At 45.3% G+C, this 22,500-nt stretch overlaps 1 protein-coding gene across 1 annotated transcript in view; it reads left to right on the top strand.

The window, feature by feature from the left end:
* LOC143278084 (alpha-mannosidase 2x-like) overlaps positions 1-22,500 on the top strand; it is a 76,759-nt gene that overhangs the window by 15,734 nt on the left and 38,525 nt on the right. Inside the window, exons 3-6 of the mRNA XM_076583117.1 lie at positions 6,252-6,491; positions 11,882-12,026; positions 17,583-17,754; positions 21,490-21,617. Coding sequence (XP_076439232.1) covers positions 6,252-6,491; positions 11,882-12,026; positions 17,583-17,754; positions 21,490-21,617 — 685 coding nt within the window. The remainder of the gene's footprint in view (positions 1-6,251; positions 6,492-11,881; positions 12,027-17,582; positions 17,755-21,489; positions 21,618-22,500) is intronic.

Genomic DNA, 22,500 nt, shown 5'->3' with positions numbered 1-22,500 from the left:
TCAAATATCGACAGAGATTTCTATTGATCCAAATTGCACACAAAACATGTGTTGGGCAATATCTCTATCTATCCATCTCTGTCTGTCTGTCTATCTATCTCTCTATCTCTGTCTATATCTAATCTGTCTGTCTGTCTATGTATCTGTCTGTCTGCCTGTCTAGGTAATCTGTCTGTCTGTCTGTCTATCTGTCTGTAGTTTTTCTGATGTAAGGTGAGCTCAGGGAAGGTTCACGCAGACAGGGAAGGCACAAAGACAAAGTGAGGTATAAGGGCACTCTGAAGAGCTACCCTCCACTGAAGCGGCCATTCAGCCACGCGATCTTGAAGCCACTGCAGCAAGCAGAACGGTGTGGAGGGCGCTCGTTTCTTGAGAGAGACAGCTACATTTGAACTGAACAGGACTAACAACAGCATCAGCTTTTCAGAATGTGTTGCCCGTTTAACTTGAACCTCTTCTGTGTGAGACAAAAGATATGTGTTTAGAGTAAAGTTTATCTCTGGGTGTTCAGTGTCACATTATCAGATTCAGAGTGGGTTTCTTCTTCATGATTTTTCCAGAAGACAACTCTTTTGTTGCCATGGGTTCTTTTACAGTGCGCCAAGTGCATGCTGCACACAGGACCTCGGTTTGTCGTATCATTCGAATGACTAGACACTCAGTTTGATTTTCGGGTAAAACTTTCGAGAAAGGGGGCACGAGCAGGAATAGAACCCAGACCCTCTTGGACAGTGTATTGTCTTAACCATTGGAGTGATGGCCTAGAGGTAACGCGTCCGCCTAGGAAACGAGAGAATCTGAGCGCGCTGGTTCGAATCACGGCTCAGCCGCCGATATTTTCTCTCCCTCCACTAGACCTGGAGTGGTGGTCTGGTCGCTAGTCATTCGGATGAGACGATAAACAGAGGTCTCGTGTGCAGCATGCACTTAGCGCACGTAAAAGAACCCACGGCAACCAAAAGATTGTTCCTGGCAAAATTCTGTAGAAAAATCCACTTTGATAGAAAAAGCAAATAAAACTGCACACAGGAAAAAATACAAAAAAATGGGTGGCGCTGTAGTGTAGCGACGTGCTCTCCCTGGGGAGAGCAGCCCGAATTTCATACAGAGATCGTGATAAAAAGAAATACAAATACAAAAATTCCACCACCTTCCTTCACCCCTCGACCCCATTCAGACAACAGAACTACCTCTGTGACACCTGTGGCCGCATGTGTGCGCTTCCGGTCTTGGACCGCTGGGCCACTTGCAATCTCATCATCGAGAACAGGGTCTGCGACTCTTGTTGGACTGCCCAGAGTGTATTGACCTCCTGTGGTGGTGTCATGTTGAGATAAGCCATGGGGCAGTGTTTCTGTCGTAACCCTGTGCAGTGCTTACAGTGTGCTGACCTTGTGGGTGATGTAACAAGGGAAATGGGTGGAAGAATACGACGGGCGCAATAGCCGAATGGTTAAAGCGTTGGACTTTCAATCTGAGGGTCCCGGGTTCGAATCACAGTGACGGTGCCTGGTGGGTAAAGAGTGGAGATTTTTACGATCTCCCAGGTCAACATATGTGCAGACCTGCTAGTGCCTGAACCCCCTTCGTGTGTATATGCAAGCAGAAGATCAAATACACACGTTAAAGATCCTGTAATCCATGTCAGCGTTCGGTGGGTTATGGAAACAAGAACATACCCAGCATGCCACACCCCCGAAAACGAAGTATGGCTGCCTACATGGCGGGGTAAAAACGGTCATACACGTAAAAGCCCACTTGTGTGCATACGAGTGAATGCAGAAGAAGAAGAAGAAGAGGGTGGAAGAATACGAGAGAGTTGTATTGCTTTGTTAAGATAGAGGCTTCTCTCTCTCTCTCTCTCTCTCTCTCTCTCTCTCTCTCTCTCTCTCTCTCTCTCTCTCTCTCCCTCATGGCTGTGTCTGTCTCAGTGTCCCTCTTTTTACTTCATATGGATTCTTTTTCTCACTCTCTCTTCTCTGTCTCTTTCTGTCTGTCTGTCTGTCTGTCTGTCTCACTTTGGTATATATGTTTGTATTGATATGTTGTGTGTCAGTGTTACATGTGTCAATGTTACGATTTATATGTACTTTGTTTTCTGTGTTCTGTCCAAAACTTTGGAGACGAAGGACTGAAAAAAAGGCACATTACCCGCCCTGTCACATGTACTTTGAGCTAATGACAAAGTGCCAAAGTGTTGCAAATCTCATTAGTTTATGTTGTTTCATTTCAGTTTTTTTCCTTTCCGTTCCATTTTATCTGTTTTGCACCATTTGCTCTGATTAGTACCAACTATGTCACTGAGCTTTTCAGCTAATGACATTAAACATTTCAGTGTTCAGTGTTCTCTCTCTCTCTTTCTCTCTCTCACCTTTCCTCTCTATCTATTGCATCACATCCAATACATGTTCTAAACTGTAAAGACAATATATACAGATTCAGAGTCAAAAGTCAGCAACTTGTTTGAATGTACTGCAGTCAGTCTAATGGGTTTGTTTTTGTGTTGATTAGCTTAGGGTCCAAAATCAGAGAGCGTGTGTTAAAAAGTTGACAGGATGAAGGGCTTTCTTTACAGCCATCGGAGCAGTGAATTCCTATCCACTGTGTCTAGGGCTGGGTACGGGATGTCGGGGCTCATCCTCTTCTTCCCCAATTAAATCAGGTTCACCACTCCGTAGTGGAGTGATGGCTTAGACGTAATGGGTCCTCCTAGGAAGCAAGAGAATCTGAGCACGCTGGTTCAAATCGCGGCTCAGCAGCCGATATTTTCTCCCCCCTCCACTAGACCTTGAGTGGTGGTCTGGATGCTAGTCATTCGGATGACATGATAAACTGAGGTCCCACGTGCTAGCATGCACTTAGCGCACGTAAAAGAACCCATGGCAACGAAAGGGTTGTTCCTGGCAAAATTCTGTAAAAAAAAATCCACTTCAGTAGGAAAAACAAATAAAACTGCATGTAGGAAAAAAATACAAAAAAAAAAAAAAAGGGTCGCGCTGTAGTGCAGCGACGCGCTCTCCCTGGGGGAGAGCAGCCCGGAATTTCACTCAGAGAAATCTGTTTTGATAAAAAGAAATACAAAATAAAAATACATTCCCACCTGGGTGGGGTGAGGAAAAATCCAGAGTAAAGAGCCTTTCCCAAGGACACAACACCAGGCCGGGAATCGGGGATCGAATTTCGACCACTGGATCAAAAGTCCAATGCCTTTTAGCTACCAATGCTGCTGCCATGGTTCCTCCAGTGTGAATGTGTCCCAGCAGACTGAAGATTAGGAATTAAATGATCAGACCAATCGGTTTGCTCAGCTAGTTGCTTCTTGTGTGTTGAAAACAGTTCTTTCTTTGAACATCCACCCCCCCCCCCCCCACCAACCCCCCTCCCCACTCCCCCCACCCTCTCCCCCCAAAACCTAGTTGATCATGTGTATACTTTTTAATGAATCAAATTAAACAGAAGCAAAATCAAAACGGTGATTTCAGTATTGTATGAATGTAAAGAGAATCGGCCTCTTCTCCCATATGAGGACACACACTGACAGGTAAGCCTGCCTGCCTACTCATTCATCGGTCCGACGGGAGACTCCATCATGAATTTAAACAGTGTGCAATACATGAATGAACAAATAACATAATATAGACAAGTACATATCCATAAATGAACAACATCAAGCGAATGAAAAAGTGTGTGATGTTTTTCGCTATCATCGAAAAAAAAAGACTAATGTTAAAACTAAATCAATCATCGTTTAGATACACCAGCAAGAAAGCGTTTATTTTTCAGTATTGGGGAAAGTGTTGTTGCTTTTTTTTCCTTCTTTTTTTTTTCTTTTTTTTTTTTACCCCTGTTAAAAAGAAGAAGACATTTTCATCCCCTTTGAAGACGGGCAGGTATCGAAATCAAATATGCTTGTGTGTTCATCCAGCTCCGTAGATGAAAGTTGCACAGCTGGAGATAACGATACACTGAATGGTCCTTGCCCCAAGTGCCGTCAGCTTGAAAACATCTGTGCAGGGAAATATTGATCCTTATGTCAGTCATATCTGCCCTTCTACCTGTCCGTCTGTCTGACTGTCTGTCTGTCATCCATCGGGTGTCTGGGTTAGCTGCAGAGCTGGCTGTGTTGCCTTGGCTGTCTGTATCCATGTCTGTCTGTCTGTCTGTCACCCACCTGGTGTCTGGGTTATCTGGAGAGCTGGCTGTGTTGCCTTGGCTGTCTGTATCCATGTCTGTCTGTCTGTCTGTCACCCACCTGGTGTCTGGGTTATCTGGAGAGCTGTCTGTATCCATGTCTGTCTGTCTGTCTGTCTGTCACCCACCTGGTGTCTGGGTTAGCTGCAGAGCTGGCTGTATTGCCTTGGCTGTCTGTATCCATGTCTGTCTGTCTGTCTGTCTGTCACCCACCTGGTGTCTGGGTTAGCTGCAGAGCTGGCTGTGTGTTGCCTTGGCTGTCTGTATCCATGTCTGTCTGTCTGTCTGTCTGTCTGTCTGTCACCCAGCTGGTGTCTGGGTTATCTGGAGAGCTGGCTGTGTTGCCTTGGCTGTCTGTACCCATGTCTGTCTGTCTGTCTGTCTGTCTGTCACCCACCTGGTGTCTGGGTTATCTGGAGAGCTGGCTGTGTTGCCTTGGCTATCTGTATCCATGTCTGTCTGTCTGTCACCCACCTGGTGTCTGGGTTATCTGGAGAGCTGGCTGTGTTGCCTTGGCTGTCTGTATCCATGTCTGTCTGTCTGTCTGTCCTGTGTTGGTTGGATTGTATACATGGAAGGGGCAAGTTTTTTTCTTCTTCTTCTAGGTATTGCAAGTTATGTATGCATCCAAAGTGAAATTTGGCTTTATTTATGATCTGCCCCAAGTTAGTTAATTTAGTAATAAAGACGATTTGACTGATTTGGCTGTGTGTGATTGATAGTTGTATTGGTGTGTGTGTGTGGTGTGTGTGTGTGTGTGTGTGTGTGTGTTTGGAAAGGTTTTGGGTATGTGTGTGGAGAGGTGTGTGTGTGTGTGTACGTGGAAAGGTTTTGGGTATGTGTGTGGAGGTGTGTGTGTGTGTGTGTGTGTTTTAAGTAATGGGGAGAGTGTAGCCCATTTAAGACAAAATCAATAATTGATTGCCCTGGGTGCAAAATCATTGATCTCAAATGCTTGCAATGTACATTATGAACTCTCTGTGTGGAGATGTTTTCCACATACATGGTTACCTGTGCACACAAACCTGTGAGCAGCATACACAGACACACATTTTTAGAGATTTTATTATGAAAATTTTTTTTTTTTTTCGAATAACATCAGCTTAAAAATCAGCAATAACTGAACAAATAGCTCACAATCGTACAAATATGAAAAATAATAGAAAGCCTTCAAAGAACTCCTTATCCAGGGTAATGAAGTGATTTGTGTGAAATGTCTTCGTCAACAGTTGAAGAGGGGTCTAAAGGGATTTTTTGGGGTTTGTTTTTTTCTCCACAAGAGGAGACTTTCATAAGAGTTGATTTCAAAGGCATACAGGACAGCAGGGAAAGCATGGTGAAGATTCAGACAGCGTTAAGACAAAAGCTTCATGGAAGTCCCATCGGCGAATGATGGAGATTACCACACAATAGCGGATGATAGGTTTAGTCTCTTCTCTTAAAAAAAAAAAAAAAAAAAAAAATCCCTTCAGACCCCTCTTCAACTCGTGCGTGTTTATGTGTGTGTGTGTGTGCTTGCATGCATGCATGTGTGTGTGTGTGTGCATGCGTGCGCATGTGCACTCATGCATGTGGGTGTGGGTGTCTGTGTCTGTTGTGGTTCGTGTCTGACTGACTTATTACTGTGAAGCACTTTGAGCTTGTTGAAAGTGCTGTAAAATGTATTGTTGTTATTATTATCATTATCAGTATCATTCTCCTTCTTCTTCTTGTCATTATTATTATTATTGTTGTTATTACTATTATTACTATTATTATCATTATTACCATCATCGTTGTAATTATGATTAGTAGTAGTAGTCTTAACGTTAAGTCTCCTGGCGACCTGACACCGATGGTTCCCTAGGGACTGCCGGCACTGGGACTGCGACAGACGAACCAGGGTGTGGCTGTGTGTGGGGGACTCGGGAGTAAGTGGCCTGGGAGTAATACTTTGTAATAGTAGTAGTAATAATAGTACTATCTTTTGTTGTTGTTGTTGTATATATATATATATATATATATGTTCTAAATTATTATGACACGTCAACAAACCACACACTGCACTCCCCTGCTGACAGGAGAAAGGCGTGGAGCACATGGCCGTGAACGACCAGGGTCAGAGGCCGCCCCCGGGTCAAGGCCAGCTGGAGGTCAGAGGTGAAGGTCAGGAGGAGCCCAAGGCAGCGGACACTGGGCAGCAGCAGCAGCAGCAGCAGGCCGGGGGTGAGATCTATGAAGTGCCAGCCATCGAGCAAGTGCCGGTGCAGGGCGCTACGTGCACACTGGCCAGCCACCCGCAGATAACCGCTGACATCAATGTGAGTACCTTGTGAAACAGAAAGTACAATTTTTTTTTTTTTTTTTTGTTGTTGTTGCTCATGAAACAAATTTCATTTCAAGAGGGTGGTTTAACTCACTCAGTACGGCCAGTCCTCTCTTCTCCTCAACACAGACCTCTCGGATGTTCAGTGGGTGTCTGAATGACCCAACATTTAGCTTCCGTCGTCAGAATTGTGGTATTCTTTGTCAACATTCACCTCTTCAGTATAAGAGCCTTCCGCTTGCAATATTTTGATGATGGTAATTGGGGTGAAACGCTGTTAACGTCGTCTCTTTCGCCGTTCGTATGGAGAGAGTTAAGAAGCGATTTCATTTCAAGAGGGTGGTTTAAGAAGCGCTATTACTACTTTTTGTTTTTGTTGTTGTTTTTTTTGTTTTTTTTCCAACATCCTGCCATATTGGGGGGGAAGAAACAAAGGATAAAAAAAAAACCAAGAAAAAACAACAACACATATCCGAAATATACATGTAAACAAATAAAGACATGCATGTATTTGTATTTCTTTTTATCACAACAGATTTCTCTGTGTGAAATTCGGGCTGCTCTCCCCAGGGAGAGCGTGTTGCTACACTACAGCGCCCACCCATTTTTTTATATTTTTTCCTGCGTGCAGTTTTATTTGTTTTTCCTATCGAAGTGGATTTTTCTACAGAATTTTGCCAGGAACAACACTTTTGTTGCCGTGGGTTCTTTTACGTGTGCTAAGTGCATGCTGCACACGGGACCTCGGTTTATTGTCTCATCCGAATGACTAGCGTCCAGACCACCACTCCAGGTCTAGTGGAGAGGGAGAAAATATCGGCAGCTGAGTCGTGATTTGAATTAGCACGCTCAAATTCTCTCGCTTCTTAGGCGGAAGCGTTACCTCTAGGCCATCACTCCACTGCACAAGTCATATCCAATAAACAAGAAGAGAAGAGAGAGAGAGAGAGAGAGAGAGAAGGGCATGGTTGGTTGTCAGGGGGTGGGGGTGCTTTTTCATGTCTCAATCTTTTTTAGTGTAGCCAAGCGCTCAGCTGGCTGTAAATAACCATAGTTCAACTCACAGCGCAAGCCGAAAGCTGAGCTGTAGCAGACACGCCATTTTTCGCAACTGACTCGCCGGTCTACAATGACCCGCGTAGAATGTGTGACGTCATTCCCGGTTTGAATGCAAAGCCCATTCTAAACCTATTCCCTAAACATTTATCAAATCAAGCCTCTATATCGTTCACTGTAATATTATATTTGTTGTGCTTACACACACACTTTAATCAGTTAGAAGCATACTTGATTTCAGTTAATCGTTCGTCTTCTGCTTATCTCTTCAACTTCTAAATAACTATTGTAAATAAAACAACAGAAAAACCCGTTTTGTGACTGGCCTCTATATGCTCCTGGCCTGTGCGCGGGGATTCTTGTCTAACCTTTAATTCAGTGAATCATTAGTTAGTTCTTTTGTACCATCCCCTGACAGGCGCCATAGCCGAATGGTTAAAGCGTTGGACTTTCGATCTGAGGGTCCCGGGTTCGAATCATGGTGACGGCGCCTGGTGGGTAAAGGGTGGAGATTTTTACGATCTCCCAGGTCAACATATGTGCAGACCTGCCAGTGCCTGAACCCCCTTCGTGTGTATACGCAAGCAGAAGATCAAATACGCACGTTAAAGGTCCTGTAATCCATGTCAGCGTTCGGTGGGTTATGGAAACAAGAACATACCCAGCATGCACACCCCCGAAAGCGGAGTATGGCTGCCTACATGGCGGGGTAAAAACGGTCATACACGTAAAAAGCCCACTCGCATATATACGAGTGAACATAGGAGTTGAAGCCCACAAATGCAGAAGAAGAAGAAGTACCATCCCCTTATATACCACTTGGGTACATGGCTACAAAAAGAAGGGGGGGAAAAAAGAAGAAGAAAAAGATGGGTCCTGTCCATGAGTGAGCTTCTTTTTCAAGAGCTGGGAGGGAAGTGGTGGTGGGGGGGGGGAAGGACTTTGGGAGGAGAGGGATGCACTGTCTTTATTCAGCAGGTGAATTTATAGATAATGCATTTTTCTTTTCTTTTTCTTTCTCCCCCCCCCTCCCCCCCACCCCCCCATCTGCAGCTTAGTTTCAGCTTCAATTTCTCAAGGAGATATTCACTGCATGAGGCCAAATCCATATACACTGTGCGATGAAATCTGCTTGGCAGATGCTTGACCAGCAGCATAACCCAAAGCGCTGGTCAGTACTTGAGTAAACGCATATATATGTATTTGTGTACCGATCGAAGAGGATTTCCTCTACAGAATTTTGCCAGAGAGCAATACTCTATGTTGCCATGGGTTCTTTTTCAGTGCGCCAAGTGCGTTCTGCACGCGGGGCCTCAGTTTATCATCTCGTCCAATTGACCAGACACTCTGTTTTCTCCAGTCAGAATCGAACCCAGACCCTCACAAACAGATGAGCATCTTAACCATTCTGCCACCTGCAGCCTTTGCATTGCTCATGGTGGATGTTTTGATATTGGAAGGAATATATATAGATGTCTGAAGTCTACAGGAAGTGGTTCTGCAAGAGTTAGTTGTCTTGAGTGTGTTAGGTTTCAGTCGTGTTCTTGTGTGTGGGGGTCATGAATGAATGAATGAATGAATCTTTATTTTCCAACGGTGAAGATATTAGCACTTTGGCTGACTTACACATCTGTCGTTGTTCAAAGAGACACACAAACGTGTACGCATATAAATGTAGTTATACTTAATACTTAATACATGTATAATGTACGAGTATAACACAGCGTCAAACTGAGAGACACAACATCGCTCACATCTGTACTGAACAGAAGTGAGTAACACACACACACACACACACACACACACACACACACACACACACACACACACACACACACACTAACACACACACACACATACACACATACATGAATGGTGGGGAGACATTCTGTGTCTCTCTTTCTTCTCTCTTTTAAGAGCTCTCAGGGTTTTTTCTCCCTCTTTTTTTTTTTTTTTTTTAATTTTCTTTTTTAGTTTCTCCCTCTCTCTCTTTCTCTCTCTTTTTTAAATTGAAAAAAAAAAAAAACAATACTTTTTTTTAGTTCACACTTAACATTTCATTTTTATTCATTCCTATCTACCTACATACACAGGAAAAGAGAGGAAAAAGCAAAGCATACACACACACTAATACACACACATGCACACAAAATCAAACAAACACACAAAAAATATACAGTGGAGACAAAAAAAAATAAAATAAAATAAAGGAATGAAGCTGGTAGGAGTGCCTGACATGAACACTGATATACATGTAAACTTCAGACACAGTTCTGAAGGTTTGGCAGGTCAGACTTGCTTGTCATACATACAGTAAGGCACAGTTATGCCAATGAGATGCAAGATACTGAATACGGTTAATATCATCAATATCATAATTAGGCAGAGTTCTCTCTCTGTCCTTGTACGTAACTGGTGGTGTATCTCGCTCTGTCTCTGTCTGTGCGCCTTACATTCAGCCACTCTCTCTGACTCCTTTTTTTTTTTTTTTTTTTTTCTTTCCCTTTTTACGTATATTATATTTGTTGTTGTTCTTGTAGATACCATTGCGCCCTCCGCACCCCCCCCCCCCCTCCCACAATCAAATGGCAGCATCATCATCATCACCATTCTCTGCGTAATCATCACTGTCATCATCTTTTATTGCCGTGTCGCCAGCGTCCTGTTTCGTTATCTTAACGGCGCCAGCTGTAAACTGCTTGTTCCTTCTAATGGTCCTGTCTTCGTCCTGGTAACTGTATCTACTGCTTGTTGAGTGTTACGACTGTGCTGAACCCATCTTCATTATGGTGATTGTATCGACGGGCGCAATAGCCGAGTGGTTAAAGCGTTGGACTGTCAATCTGAGGGTCCCGGGTTCGAATCACGGTGACGGCACCTGGTGGGTAAAGGGTGGAGATTTTTTCCGATCTCCCAGGTCAACATTTTGTGCAGACCTGCTAGTGCCTGAACCCCCTTTGTGTGTATATGCAAGCAGAAGATCAGATACGCACGTTAAAGATCCTGTAATCCATGTCAGCGTTCGGTGGGTTATGGAAACAAGAACATACCCAGCATGCACACCCCCGAAAACAGAGTATGGCTGCCTACATGGCGGGGTAAAAACGGTCATACACGTAAAAGCCCACTCGTGTGCACACGAGTGAACGCAGAAGAAGAAGAAGGTGATTGTATCTACGGCTTGTTGATTGTTACGATTGTGCAGGAATCGGATCCTGGCTCATCCTCATTTCTTGAACTCCATCTACTCTCCTATCAACTGTTACGATCATGACGAAATGTTGTGCATGATGACGATCATGTCTGATTGTTGTTGTCATGACGACACACTGTGCATGACGTCGATGATGTCTGTTTGTTACTGTCATGATGACACCTTTGTGCTTGACGATGATGGCATCTGATTGTATTGTATTGTATTGTATTGCATTGTATTGTATTGTATTGCTCCGTCACAACAGATTTCTCTGTGTGATGATAACATTTTGGCATGATGATGATGACATCTGTCACTATCATTATGAGACATTTGTGCATGATGATGACAATGTCTGTTTGTTACTCTCATGATGACAAATTGTGCATGATGATGATGACGTCTGATTTTTACTGTCGTGATGACACATTTGTGCAGTACAATGATGATGTATGATTTTTACTGTCGTGATGACACATTTCAGATTTGTGCAGTGCTAAAACTGTAGAAACTAAAGACAAGGAAGAGGCAGGCAAGGGAGGCTATTTTGGGAAGAGGTGGGTTTAAGGCCAGACTTGAAAGAGCTGAGTGTGGAGACTTGACGAAGCAAAAGAGGATGTTCATTCCAATCGCAAGGTCCAGAGACAGTCGAGTGTTTGAATCTGGGTATGCGTAAACAGAGTGGATCCGAAGCCGATCGTAGTGCGGGAGATGGAGTGTAGAGGTGAAGGCAGCCGTAGAGATAGGAAGCGGTGGTCTGGATGCTAGTCATTCAGATGAGATGACAAACCGAGGTCCTGTGTGCAGCATCTCTTAGCGCATGTAAAAGAACCCATGGCAACAAAAGGGTTGTCCCTGCTGGCCAAATTCTGTAGAAAAATTCACTTGGATAGGAAAACAAATTAAAATTGCAAGCAGGAAAAAAAAAGGGTGGTGCTGTAGTGTAGTGATGCGCTCTCCCTGGGGAGAGCACCCCATATTTTACACACAGAAATCTGTTGTGAAAAAAAGAGTAATACAATACAATACAATACAATACAATACAATACAATACAATACAGCACACCACAGCACAGTACAGTACAGTACAGTACAGTGCAATGCAATGCAATGCAGTGCAATGATGTCCACAGATGCAGCAGGTGGTGGACTCCCTGCCCTTTGACAACCCAGACGGCGGGGCCTGGAAGCAGGGCTGGGAGGTGACCTACGACGCCCATCAGTGGCAGGACAAGACACTCAAGATCTTTGTGGTGCCGCACTCACACTGCGACCCAGGTCAGCACCGTCAGAAATGCTGGTGGTGGTGGTGGTTGTGGTGGTGGTGGTGGTTGTGATGGTGGTGGTGGTGGTGGTGGTGGTGGTGGTGGTTGTGTTGGTGGTGGTGATGGTGGTGGTGGTGGTTGTGATGGTGGTGGTGGTGGGGATGGTGGTGGTGGTTGTGATGGTGGTGGTGGTAGCAGTGGTGGTGGTGGTGGTTGTAATGGTGGTGGTGGTAGCAGTGGTGGTGGTGGTGGTGGTGATGGTGGTGGTGATGGTGGTTGTGATGGTGGTGGTGGTGATGGTGGTGGTTGTGGTGATGGTGATGGTGGTGGTGGTAGTGGTGGTGATGGTGATGGTGGTTGTGATGGTGGTGGTGGTAGCAGTGGTGGTGATGATGATGATGATACAATGTTGATGATGGTGGTGGCAGTGATGGTAGTGCTGGTTATGATGATATTAGTAATAGCAGTGGTAATGATGATGATGGTGGTGGTGGTGGTGGGGATGGTGGTGATAGTGGTGTCAGCAAGGTTTCACTTTGATTTGTTGGATAGAATTAGGAGATATTAACCCCTTTGTTGCCGCCAATAAGTATAAGGTCAGGATGTCAGTGAAGGACTGTCACCTCACTGAGATTATACAGAACTTACAGGTCAGGATGTCAGTGAAGGACTGTCACCTCACTGAGATGATACAGAACTTACAGGTCAGGATGTCAGTGAAGGGCTGTCACCTCACTGAGATGATACAGAGCTTACAGGTCAGGATGTCAGTGGAGGACTGTCACCTCACTGAGATTATACAGAACCTACAGGTCAGGATGTCAGTGAAGGGCTGTCACCTCACTGAGATGATACAGAGCTTACAGGTCAGGATGTCAGTGGAGGACTGTCACCTCACTGAGATGATACAGAACCTACAGGTCAGGATGTCAGTGGAGGACTGTCACCTCACTGAGATGATACAGAACCTACAGGTCAGGATGTCAGTGAAGGACTGTCACCTCACTGAGATGATACAGAGCCTACAGGTCAGGATGTCAGTGAAGGGCTGTCACCTCATTGAGATGATACAGAGCTTACAGGTCAGGATGTCAGTGAAGGGCTGTCACCTCATTGAGATGATACAGAGCTTACAGGTCAGGATGTCAGTGAAGGGCTGTCACCTCACTGAGATTATACAGAACCTACAGGTCAGGATGTCAGTGAAGGGCTGTCACCTCACTGAGATGATACAGAGCTTACAGGTCAGGATGTCAGTGGAGGACTGTCACCTCACTGAGATTATACAGAACTTACAGGTCAGGATGTCAGTGAAGGACTGTCACCTCACTGAGATGATACAGAGCTTACAGGTCAGGATGTCAGTGAAAGGGCTGTTATCTCATTGAGATGATACAGAACTTACAGGTCAGGATGTCAGTGAAGGGCTGTCACCTCATTGAGATTATACAGAACTTACAGGTCAGGATGTCAGTGAAGGGCTGTCACCTCATTGAGATGATACAGAGCTTACAGGTCAGGATGTCAGTCACCGTTCCTTGCTTAGACTTCTTCCTCTCGGGGGATTGCTTTACTTTTGTTCAGCTAAGTCAGTCACACCATTGAGAAGTACACACAAAAGATCAGTAAGTAGCTGCACTTCAAAGTGATGCCACACTGACCTACATTTCACCAGGGTTTAGCAGTCAAGGGGTTAAATCAAATCACCAGTGTACATGACTGGGCTGAATTTTAGGGAGAGAATGATTTAGTTGTGGACGGAATCCATGATAGACAGAAAGCTGCCATTCTTTTCTTCTTCTTCTTCCTCTTTTCTTCTCTCCGTCATACGACCAACATCGACTTGCCGATGTCTCTGTAGTGGTTGATGCATGCTGGGTATTTTTTTTGTTTCTCCGTAACCCACCGAACACTGACATGGATCACAGGTTCTTTAACAGTGCGTGTTTCATCTTCTGCATGTGTACACACACGAAAGGAGTTTGGGCACTAGCAGGTCTGCACATGTGTGTTGACCTGGGAGATGAGACACATCTCCACCCTTTATCCACTGGGCAATGTTATCGAGATGTACCGAGATCACAATCACTCACTCATTCCCTCGACCGCTGGGGTCGTTGGGGGGACATGAGGAAGATGTCATAGCTCGCCACGCCGTTCTGTTGGCAGCTGTCGTGAGGAGATCTGGCATCGTCATTTTGGTCCATTCCTTGACGTTGTCGGACCAGCTCTTTCTCTGCCGCCCCCGTCTGCGCCCTCCCTCTACAGTCCCTTGCAGGATGGTTTTGGAGAGGGTGTTATGTCGTATGACGTGACCAAACCATGCCATCTTCCGTCGTTTGACAGTCGCCAGCAGTGGTTCTTGGGGCCCAACAAGGTTGCTGACCAGGTTCCTCACATAGTCATTGGTCTTGTACCGAGATATATTGTATTAAATGTAATCTGAAGGAAGGCGAAGGCAGCGTTGCTAGTTTTCAGTGTAGTTCAGAATGAGATGTATGTAAGTGTGATGAATAGATATGTGATGAATGATGGAAGTGGAAGTTGCCGGTTAGGTGGAATTCATTTCACAACAGAATTTGAAGAAGGAATAATCAAGTACAAAGTTGCCAGTGTTCCGTGGTGGGCCTGATTCGAAGGCAACATATATATATATATGTGTGTGTTTGTAGTTGTTATGGTGTCTGGTGTGTGTGTGTGTATGTGTGTTTGTGTGAGTGAGTGAGTGTGTGTGTGTGTGTGTGTGTGTGCGCGCGCGCGCATGAGCCAGTGACGCAGCTCAGAACGTCACTTTCTTTTCTCTTTTAGCTGTAATTAAGCAGCAGTGATACATGTCTAACTGTATGACTTTTATGCATAGGCATGCACACTTTGAAGTAAAAATGTTACCCTTTTGTATAAGTTTCATTCAAATGCAAGTTTCTTAAAAAAAAAAAATTTAAAAAAAGCAACAGTAACAACAACAAAAATGATTTGCACATCTGCTAACATACAGACTAACACATTCTTTCACACACGTGCACACACGCACGCACGCACACTGTTTTATGCTTTTTTTCTTTTTTTTTCAGATAGCTTGATGTAAAAAAGCAGTCGTTGCTTATTCAATTACCATCTTGAAATAAAAATTTTGACTTTGACTTTGACACACACACACCCACACACACACACACAGAGAATTTCCAAGCCGCGTCTTTCACATGGTGACATCAGCCCACCCACCCCTCACAACCGCCCCGCCCCCCCCCCTCCCCCTCCTACACCCCCCCCTGCTCCTTTCCCACATCCCCCTTCCCAGCCTGTCAGTGTCGATGAGGCGGGGGGGAAGGGGGGGAGGGGGATAATTTACGAAGCATAAAACAGCAGTAGACGTGAAAGGAGCTGCCCTCAAGACATGTAAATCACAACAGGTCTACATTGGTGACAGCAGGCGGACATAATGCATGTGCATGCATGTGGCTTGCTCTCAACAACAACAGTGGCTTTGTCGTTCTGAGTGAGTGACCAAAAAAAACAAAAAAAAAAGATGGGGAAGGGGGCGGGGGAGGGAGGGGTGTGGGGGGGTTGGAGGCAGGGTGCGACTTTCACATAACGGGCGTGATGACAGTGGGGATCTGATGACAGTGGGGATCTGACTTGAGCAGATGATGAAGGCTGCTTCTGTTTCTCTTCCTTCCCCACTTCCCCACTTCCCATCCTGTCCACACATTTAGTTATTATTATTATTATTACTACTACTACCTTTTTTATATTATAATTATTTTTTTTTTTTTTTACTTATTTATGTACGCTTTTCCATTATTTGTTCACCTTTTTTTTTTTCTCAAGGCCTGACTCAGCGCGTTGGGTTACGCTGCTGGTCAGGCATCTGCTTGGCAGATGTGGTGTAGCGGTATATGGATTTGTCCGAACGCAGTGACGCCTCCTTGAGCTACTGAAACTGAAACTGAAACTGAAACCACACATCTCCCCTTCTTCCACTTCTCCTCCGTAAGGAATCATGATAATATTTGTGTTTGTATTTCTTTTTATCACAACAGATTTCTCTCGGTGAAATTCAGGCTGCTCAAGAGCGCGTCGCTACACTACAGCACCACCCGTTTTTTTTTGTATTTTTTCCTGCTTGCAGTTTTATTTGTTTTTTTCCTATTGAAGTGGATTTTTCAACAGAATTTTGTCAGGAACAACCCTTTTGTTGCCGTGGGTTCTTTTACATGCGCTAAGTGCATGCTGCACACGGGACCTCAGTTTATTGTCCCATCCAAATAACTAGCATCCACACCACGACTCAAGGTCTAGTGGAGGGGGAGAAAATATCGGCGGCTGAGCCGTGATTCGAACCAGCCTGCTCAGATTCTCTCGCTTTCTAGGCGGACGCGTTACCTCCAGGCCATCACTCCACTATTAATAGTAATGATAATCATGATCATAACAATACTGATAGGGGGATACTTGAATGGATCACACTGTCCAGAAACCTGTTGCTGGTGCTGTACAAAATGTGTGGTTTTTATACATGACACATTACATCAGTGTTCCCTGCATACACACACACCAAAATGTACCTTGCACTGTCCCCTCAGGGACTGGCCACCCTTACTTCTCTTTCTCTCCTTTAACTCTGCTGCCCGACTCGTCCTCAGAAAGAAAAGATCTGAGCACATCACTCCTCTTTTGCAACATCTCCACTGGCTCCCTGTCTCGCACCGAATAAAGTACAAGATCAGCACTCTATGTTATAGATGCATTCACAAAACTGCCCCTTCCTATATCTGCGGCTGCCTTCACCTCTACACTCCATCTCGCTCACTACGATCGGCTTCGGATCCACTCTGTTTACGCATACCCAGATTCAAACACTCGACTGTTGGCCGCCGTTCTTTCTCTGTTTCTGGACCTTGCGATTGGAATGAACTTCCTTTTTCGCTTCGTCAAGTCTCCACACTCAGCTCTTTCAAGTCTGGCCTTAAAACCCACCTCTTCCCAAAATAGCCTCCCTTGCCTGCCCTACCTTGTCTTTAGTTTCTACAGTTTTAGAGTTATGCATGCTTGTGAATGACTGGTGCGAAAGCACTTTGATTTGTCTCTGCACAAGATCCAGCGCTATATAAATACCATTATTATTATTATTATTAACTCACTCAGTACGGCAAGTCCTCTCTTCTCCTCTACACAGACCCCTCGGATGTCCAGTGGGTGTCTGAATGACCCAACCTTTAGCTTCCATCGTCAAAATTGTGGTATTCTTTGTCAACATTCACCTCTTCAGTGCAAGAGCCTTCCACTTGTAATATTTTGATGGTGGTAATTGGGGAGAAACGCTGTTAACGTCGTCTCTTTCGCCGTTCGTATGGAAAGAGTTAACTCTCGCAACTAAACACCACCCACTAACCCCCTCCGCCGTTTTGAGGATAGTCAACCCTAAGCATGTAACGCTGGGTTTTTCGGAGTTGGTACCCAAATCCAGGTTCAAATCTGGGTTCAGCAGAAGAGCAACATCTTTGACAACATGTTAATGGCTATATTTCAGGATTATGAATTACCTAAGTGTGTAATGATTCCGTTTCAGGGTGGATCAAGACGTTCCAGGACTACTACCGGCAGCAGACGAGGAACATCTTTGAGAACATGGTGCCCAAACTGGAGGTGGACCGGAGGCGGAAGTTCATCTTCGCCGAGATGTCCTTCTTCTCCACCTGGTGGGACGAGCTGGACGCCATGAAGAGAGACCGCGTCAAGAAGTGAGTGTGGGCTGGGAACCTCCTCCTCCCCCCCTCCCCTCACCACTTCCACACCACACCATCTCTTCCCCCCTGCCCCCTCCCCATTTCTCTGACCCCACACTGTCTCTCCCCTCCCCCCCACCCCCCCCCCAATTTCTCCGACCCCACACTGTCTCCCCCCCCCCCATTTCTCCGACCCCACACTGTCCCCCCCGCCCCCCATTTCTCCGACCCCACAGTCCCCCCACCCCCCCCATTTCTCCGACCCCACACTGTCCCCCCACACCCCCATTTCTCTGACCCCACACTGTCCCCCCACCCACCCCCATTTCTCCGACCCCACACTGTCCCCACCCCCCCCATTTCTCCGACCCCACAGTTCCCCCACCCACCCCCATTTCTCTGACCCCACACTGTCCCCCCACGCCCCCCATTTCTCCGACCCCACACTGTCCCCCCACCCCCCACCCCTCCACCATTTCTCCGACCCCACACTGTCCCCCCACCCCCCCCATTTCTCCGACCCCACACTGTCCCCCCACCCCCCACCCCTCCACCATTTCTCTGACCCCACACTGTCCCCCCACCCCCCCATTTCTCCGACCCCACACTGTCCCCCCACCCCCCACCCCTCCACCATTTCTCTGACCCCACATTGTCCCCCCACCCACCCCATTTCTCCGACCCCCCACTGCCCCCCCCCCCACCCCCCCAACCACCCATTCTTGACACACAGCTTCAAGTAGTTGTTGATTTGATGTCATGAAGTGAGAGTGTGTCAGGAAATTAGAGAGAGTTATTTATTGCAGTTCAAAAGAAAATTTGTATTTTTCTTCATTGAACAAGTACAGGTTGAGATAAATTAGAACTTTGTAAGTTCAGTGTACATTGGACTAGGACCACAACACAAATATGGTGAGATTTTTTTGCATGGATGGGTGGGTGAGGGGAATGACATTTGATAATACTATGTTTCCACTTAGCAAATAATGTTTACCCACAAAGCGCTTGTAATAGACAGTGGATCAAAACCAAAAACACAATCAATTTCACTGAACCTCAGATGCCAGCATTATCAGCAGTTCAGATTGTATTACACGCTTTTTTGCTCTGTTAAACAATGTGAAAATGTTTAAATGTATTCAGGGTGTTGAAAGTAACATTGTCACATAATTTCACTCCTCCTACCCTGTCCGTACCTCCATCCATGTGTTTGTATGCCAATGATTAACAAACATTAAAGAGTGGTATCTCAATGCTGCTTCTCCTGCCATTTCATCTAGTACACGGGTAAATAAAAGGTACATGTGACATAAAAAGAGAAATACAAATACAAATACAAAAGGTACATTGGAACATTGAGGAAGTGTCTGGGTTTGTTCCAATGGCATGTGACATAAAAAGAGAAATACAAATACAAATACAAAAGGTACATTGGAACATTGAGGAATGTACATTGGAACAAACCCAGACACTTCCTCAATGTTCCAATGTACCTTGAGGAATGTACATTGGAACAAACCCAGACACTTCCTCAATGTTCCAATGTACCTTTTGTATTTGTATTTGTATTTCTCTTTTTATGTCACAACAGATTTCTCTGTGTGAAATTCGGGCTGCTCTCCCCAGGGAGAGCGCGTCGCTACATGGAGAGCGCCACCCTTTCTTTTTTTTTTCCTTCTTCTGTTTTTTTCTGCATAACCAGCATTGAGTTGAAGTTGTGTACCTTGCGTATGAAGAGAGTTTACCACTCTTTATTGTTTGTTCACTCATTCCACTCCAGGTACAGGTTAACTCGTACCATGATTACTTCCCCTTGTGGTCCAGGTACCAGTATTCTTGTACCAACCTCCTCAACCTCAACCTCAGGCCCATAACTACAAAGTAGTCGTTGGGGGAAGCCTGAGGACCGCAGACGCAACCTCCCTTCTCCATCTGTCTCTGTTGGCAGCCGCTGGCAGCAGCTCACGTGTGTGGAGTCCAGTCCATTGTTTGATGTTCTCATGCCAGTTCTTCCGCTGTCTTCCTCTTCTTCTCCCGCCCTCGATGGTGCCTTGCATGATTGTTTTGGACAAGCTGGTGTGTCGAGTGTTGTGTCCAAACCATATCAGCTTGCGTCTCTTCACAGTTGAAAGGAGAGGTTCCTGAGGTCCAGCAAGGTTCTCAATTCTGCTCCATACATGTTCATTGGTCCTGTGCTCGATCCAGGGAATTTGAAGGAGCTTCCTCAGGCATTTGTTCTCGAAGGCCTGGATCTTCCTTTCAGTTTCGGCCGTCACACTATTCGAATTTTGTTCAGGTTCATTCTTGCGTGGTACAGTTGGCATTCTAAACTGAACCATTTACGGATTCCGGAAGCATGAAAATTAAGCTTTGTTTGACCGATTAAATCAACAGTTCTCCATCGACTGTCGCCGTTTTAGTGAACCAGCCTGTGTTTTTTTGTTGTTTTTTTTCTACGTTTACGGATTCCGGAAGCATGAAAATTAAGCTTTGTTTGACCGATTAAATCAACAGTTCTCCATCGACTGTCACTGTTTCAGTGAACCAGCCTGTGTTTTTGGGGTTGTTTTTTTCTGCGGTGGTCTCATGTAGTGGTGGTCCCAGGGAGTTGTGGCAGGCATGTGGCTGTGGGGTAGAATGAGTTACCGTCAAGTTCAGTCAATTGAGCGCACTGGTATATAAGCCGCACCCTCTAAATTTTGGAAAAAAATTGAACTTTATACATACATAAGCTTATTTCCGGTACCGGAACACATACTGATACTACAGAAAAGCTGTCAATACTGTAGGTTATGAAATAAACACAAGCGGGAACAACACAAAGAAAAGCACACAAGCGGGAACAACACAAAGAAAAGCAAGCGAAAATACTGCTAGTGCCACAAAAAAATAATAAATAAACACAACAAAAATAAGATCCATAATTTAGGGATAGTCACATTTATTCAACATCATCCTGCTCACTGAATCCACTGAAATCTTCATCTTCAATGTCCGAGTTGAAGAGAACCAGCATAGCTTCCTCCGCCATCTTGTCACTGACTTCAGCCTCGCTTTCACTTCATGAACATGAAGGTGGAGGTCGCTGCTGGTTCGTCGCTTGCACTGTCATCTGCTAGGTCGATCGCCTTCAATTTGAAGGCTGTATCTTAGGCATAACATCGCATTTTCGGCATGATGAGGGTGTACACTTGAGCAGAGTAGAACTGAATGCTGATCTGAAGGCTTTAATGTGTGCGGATCTGATTTATAAAACGTGAACAGTTAGCACACTATCCCGAAGCTCATCCAAAAATTCATGGACAGAAATCATGATTTTGATGAGTTGAAGGGCAGCTAAGAATAAACGAGAACGTGACACTCCCGGGATGCTGAAAATCCTCAAATAAGCTGCATCATTGTAATAAGCCACAGAGGTTGAAGCTGGAGTAAAAAAAAAAAAGACGCGGCTTATAGACCGAACTTTACGGTAAAACATTTTTTAATCTCTCTTAGCCTCATTGCTCTTTCGTTATATGCCAGTGGTCGAAACTTTATTTTCACCTTTATTTTATTTTATTTTATTTTTATTTTTTTCTCAAGGCCTGACTAAGCACGTTGGGTTACGCTGCTGGTCAGGCATCTGCTTGGCAGATGTGGTGTAGCGTATATGGATTTGTCCGAACGCAGTGACGCCTCCTTGAGCAACTGAAACTGAAACTGAAACTGGCTGAAACTCGCATGTTGAGACTGTGCATCCTGTCTGCGCAGGCTGGTGGACTCTGGGCAGCTGGAGATAGTGACGGGAGGGTGGGTGATGACGGACGAGGCCAACACCCACTACTTCGCCATGATCGACCAGCTGCTGGAGGGGCACCAGTGGCTCAACTCCACCCTGGGTAAGTGGTGGGTGTGGGGAAAGGGGTGGGTGGGGGGGGGGGGGGTGAGCACCCTGGGTATGTGGTGGGTGCGGGGAAAGGGGTGGGGGGGGTGCACCCTGGGTATGTGGTGGGTGCGGGGAAAGGGGTGGCGGGGGCAGGGGGGCTGTGTGGGATGGATGTGGGTATAGTGGGACAGTTTCGGATGATATGGATACTTATACAGCGCCTGTCTTCAGTCGGAGACCAAGCTCTAAGTGCTTTACCAACACAGACTCATTTGCATAATAATGGTAATAATTATTATTGTATTTGTATAGCGCTGAGTCTTTGTGCAGAGACAGATCAAAGCGCTTTCGCACCAGTCGTTCACACGCATGCATAGCTCTAAAACTGGAAAAACTGAAGACAAGGAAGAGCACAACAGGCTGCCTACCTGGGTAGAGCCAACTGATGGCTGACATGGGGCGCTTATCATTCGTTTCCTGTGTCATTCAAATAGGTTTCAGTCATGCACACATATGCTTATACAGACATGTAGCATTTACCATGTTTGACCATTTTGTTTATCTAACCTGCCATGTAGGCAGCCATACTCCATTTTCAGGGGGGGTGCATGGTGGGTATGTTCTTGTTTCCATAACCCACTGAATGCTGACATGGATTACATGATCTTTAACGTGCGTATTGTGTGATGGATGGTAAACAATACAGGTGATGATTATAGTGTGTGATGGATGGTAAACAATACAGGTGATGATTATAGCGTGTGATGGATGGTAAACAATACAGGTGATGATTATAGCGTGTGATGGATGGTAAACAATACAGGTGATGATTATAGCGTGTGATGGATGGTAAACAATACAGGTGATGATTTTAGCGTGTAATGGATGATAAATAA

The sequence above is a fragment of the Babylonia areolata genome, chromosome 35 (assembly GCF_041734735.1).
Source record: "Babylonia areolata isolate BAREFJ2019XMU chromosome 35, ASM4173473v1, whole genome shotgun sequence".
NCBI lineage: Eukaryota > Metazoa > Mollusca > Gastropoda > Neogastropoda > Buccinidae > Babylonia > Babylonia areolata.
This window is presented reverse-complemented; position numbering and strand designations above follow the sequence as displayed.